General features: G+C 44.7%; 1 protein-coding gene across 1 annotated transcript; it reads left to right on the top strand.

Annotated features, from left to right (window-relative positions):
* The first annotated feature begins 373 nt into the window (after positions 1-373).
* LOC127803226 (putative clathrin assembly protein At4g40080) lies at positions 374-1,683 on the top strand. The gene has a single exon (XM_052339309.1). It carries the CDS (start codon positions 523-525, stop codon positions 1,591-1,593), a length of 1,071 nt encoding a protein of 356 aa, XP_052195269.1. The 5' UTR covers positions 374-522; the 3' UTR covers positions 1,594-1,683.
* Positions 1,684-2,488: the final 805 nt, after the last annotated feature.

The following is a 2,488-nucleotide window of genomic DNA, read 5'->3' as shown; positions in this document are numbered from 1 at the left end:
AATGTCAGAATTATCTAATTATATGTTATGTGAAAATCTCTCGTATTCGGAACGAAAAAATGCTTTAATAACGGTGTCGCCATTTTGAAGATAATATGAGGTGTCGTGGGAGTTTTCCAAAAGTATTGAGAGGTCGAAGAGGGGCTGCAGGGTCTCTCTCGCGCCTCTTGGGGCCGCGGGGTCACCCGCTTGCCCTCTAGCCTCTTGTGGCCGCGGGGTGGGTGACCCGCAGGCCCTTTGGTGACTTTGGGGAGTGCCCCCCTTTGTTTTGATTCCGTTCATTTGTCCTCGGTTGACCTTTTCTTTAATTTTTTATTCTTTACTTTGTCTTTCCGTGTCGTGGCATATCACCATCTGTAATTAATCAACCTTCGGCCCCATAATATTTATGTAATACCTAATCACCTCCCTCCTTAAGAAACCATATCCATCTTCATCTTCATCTTCATCTTCATCTCTCTCTCTCTGCAACTCCTTTCTCTATCCGTCCTTAATTTGTTCTGTTTTTCTGGGTGGGTATCCATGGGAAGAGCCATCAAGCTTAGAGATCTGATAGGAGTGGTAAAGGACAAAGCTTCACTATCCAGAGCCGCCCTCCTCTCCACCCCGAACACCCTCTCCCTCCAACTCGCCGTCCTCCGCGCCACCACCCACTCCGCCTCAACGGCGCCGGCCTACAAGCAACTCGACTCCCTCCTATCCCTCGGTGACGCCTCACGCACCACGGCCTCCGCCCTCGTCCAGTCCCTCATGGACCGCCTCCACCGCACCGGCGACTCCTCCGTCGCCCTCAAGTGCCTCTTCACCATCCACTACATCATCAAGCACGGCCCCTTCATCCTCCAGGATCAGCTCTCCATCTTCCCCGCAGCCGGCGGCCGCAACTACCTCAACCTCTCCGCCTTCCGCGACGGCGCCAACCCTACCACGTGGGCGCTCTCCGCTTGGGTTCGGTGGTATGCTCGCTATCTCGAGAACCTCTTATCCACTTCTAGGATCCTGGGTATCTTCCTCTGCTCATCTTCATCCACCGCCGAGAAAGACAAACAGGAAGAGAGGCTCGCGTCGTTCATGAACGTGGATTTAATCAGAGACGCCGGTTCCCTGGTTTCATTGATCGAAGAACTCTGCGACATGCCCGATTCCCTCCTCGTCGAAGGCAACAAGTTGCTGCACGATGTCATGGGTTTCGCGTGCGGCGATTATCTGTCGGCGGTCAATGAGGTGGTGTCGAGACTCAGTGAATTCAGAGTGCGAGTGAATTGCCTGAGTTTCGGTGAATCGGTTGAGTTGATGAAGGCTTTGAAGCGGCTGGAAAATTGCAAGGAGAGGTTGGGTCTGGTGTTTACCGTAAACAAGCCTTCGACGGAGGCTTTGTGGGGTTTGGTTGAAGAGCTGAAGAGTGGGGTTGGGATAGTCATGGCGGATGGGAAGGCGATAAGCTTGGGAAGGACAGAGAAGGGGACCGAGTCAGCCCGGTTTAACGGCGACCGAGTTCTGAAGAACTGTGAATCGGTTGAGTTTTGTTCGGAACGGTTTGAATTAAATAAGCTGTCTTCTATGGCCTTAGAATCTGCTTACTATTTATCGTAATGTGTTGGGTACATAATTTTATTGTGTCGGCTTGTCTGAATTGAATTGAATCTTTTATGTGAAACAAAATACTCTCTGCATCATCAACAACAGCATATATATATATGGGACAAATGCCATGCCAAGTTCATAATACTTTTAATCATATTTTATGATGAATTATTTTCTTGGTAACTTCATTGCTTGTGCCAAAAGAAAGTAGAAATGAGGCATTAATTAACATTTTTAGACATGTTCATTAGAGAAACCTAATTGATTGGTGGGTCGACCATGGCTGGCGGCAGCGGGTGACCAAAGCTTTAGACAGCATTAATGAGTGTTGGATGGGGATGGGTGGGGATCTCCGCTCTGGTTTTAGCCATGCCTGTATAATATATATATATATATCATCATTAAGCTTGTTTTTACATTTTTTTGTTAAATGGGCCAATTTAGTCCAAAAGCATTAGACTAAATTACCAAAATTTTTCAACTTTCCCTGGTCCTGGGATATGAATTATGTGATGAATTTTAGCTTTTATTAATGATATGTTTGAATTTTTTAAACTGTACGGTTATATTGTATAACGCCGTTAATTTCAAATTAATGGGACAACTTCCTTTCAATAATTAATTAATTTTTTTTTATAAAAATTCATCAAAAACTTAGAAAAATTCAGTATTTTTTCAAAAATAATAAATCTAAAACATCATGATCTTCTCTATCTTACATAATTTTCATTTCATTACAAATTCATAAAATTCATTTTCCGTCTTGATGAGGAAAAAATTCTAAAGATCATAATTACCTTAATGTCATTGAGAATTACCCAACGGACGAAGGACATGTGTGCGTCAAGGGATAATTGAGAATTACCATCTAGCTTAAGCTAGGAAGGGCACGTGTTCAGGTCGA

The sequence above is a fragment of the Diospyros lotus genome, chromosome 6 (genome assembly GCF_014633365.1).
Source record: "Diospyros lotus cultivar Yz01 chromosome 6, ASM1463336v1, whole genome shotgun sequence".
Taxonomy (NCBI): Eukaryota; Viridiplantae; Streptophyta; class Magnoliopsida; order Ericales; family Ebenaceae; genus Diospyros; species Diospyros lotus.
The sequence above is the reverse complement of the archived record's forward strand: the minus strand, read 5'-3'. Positions and strand labels throughout refer to the sequence as shown.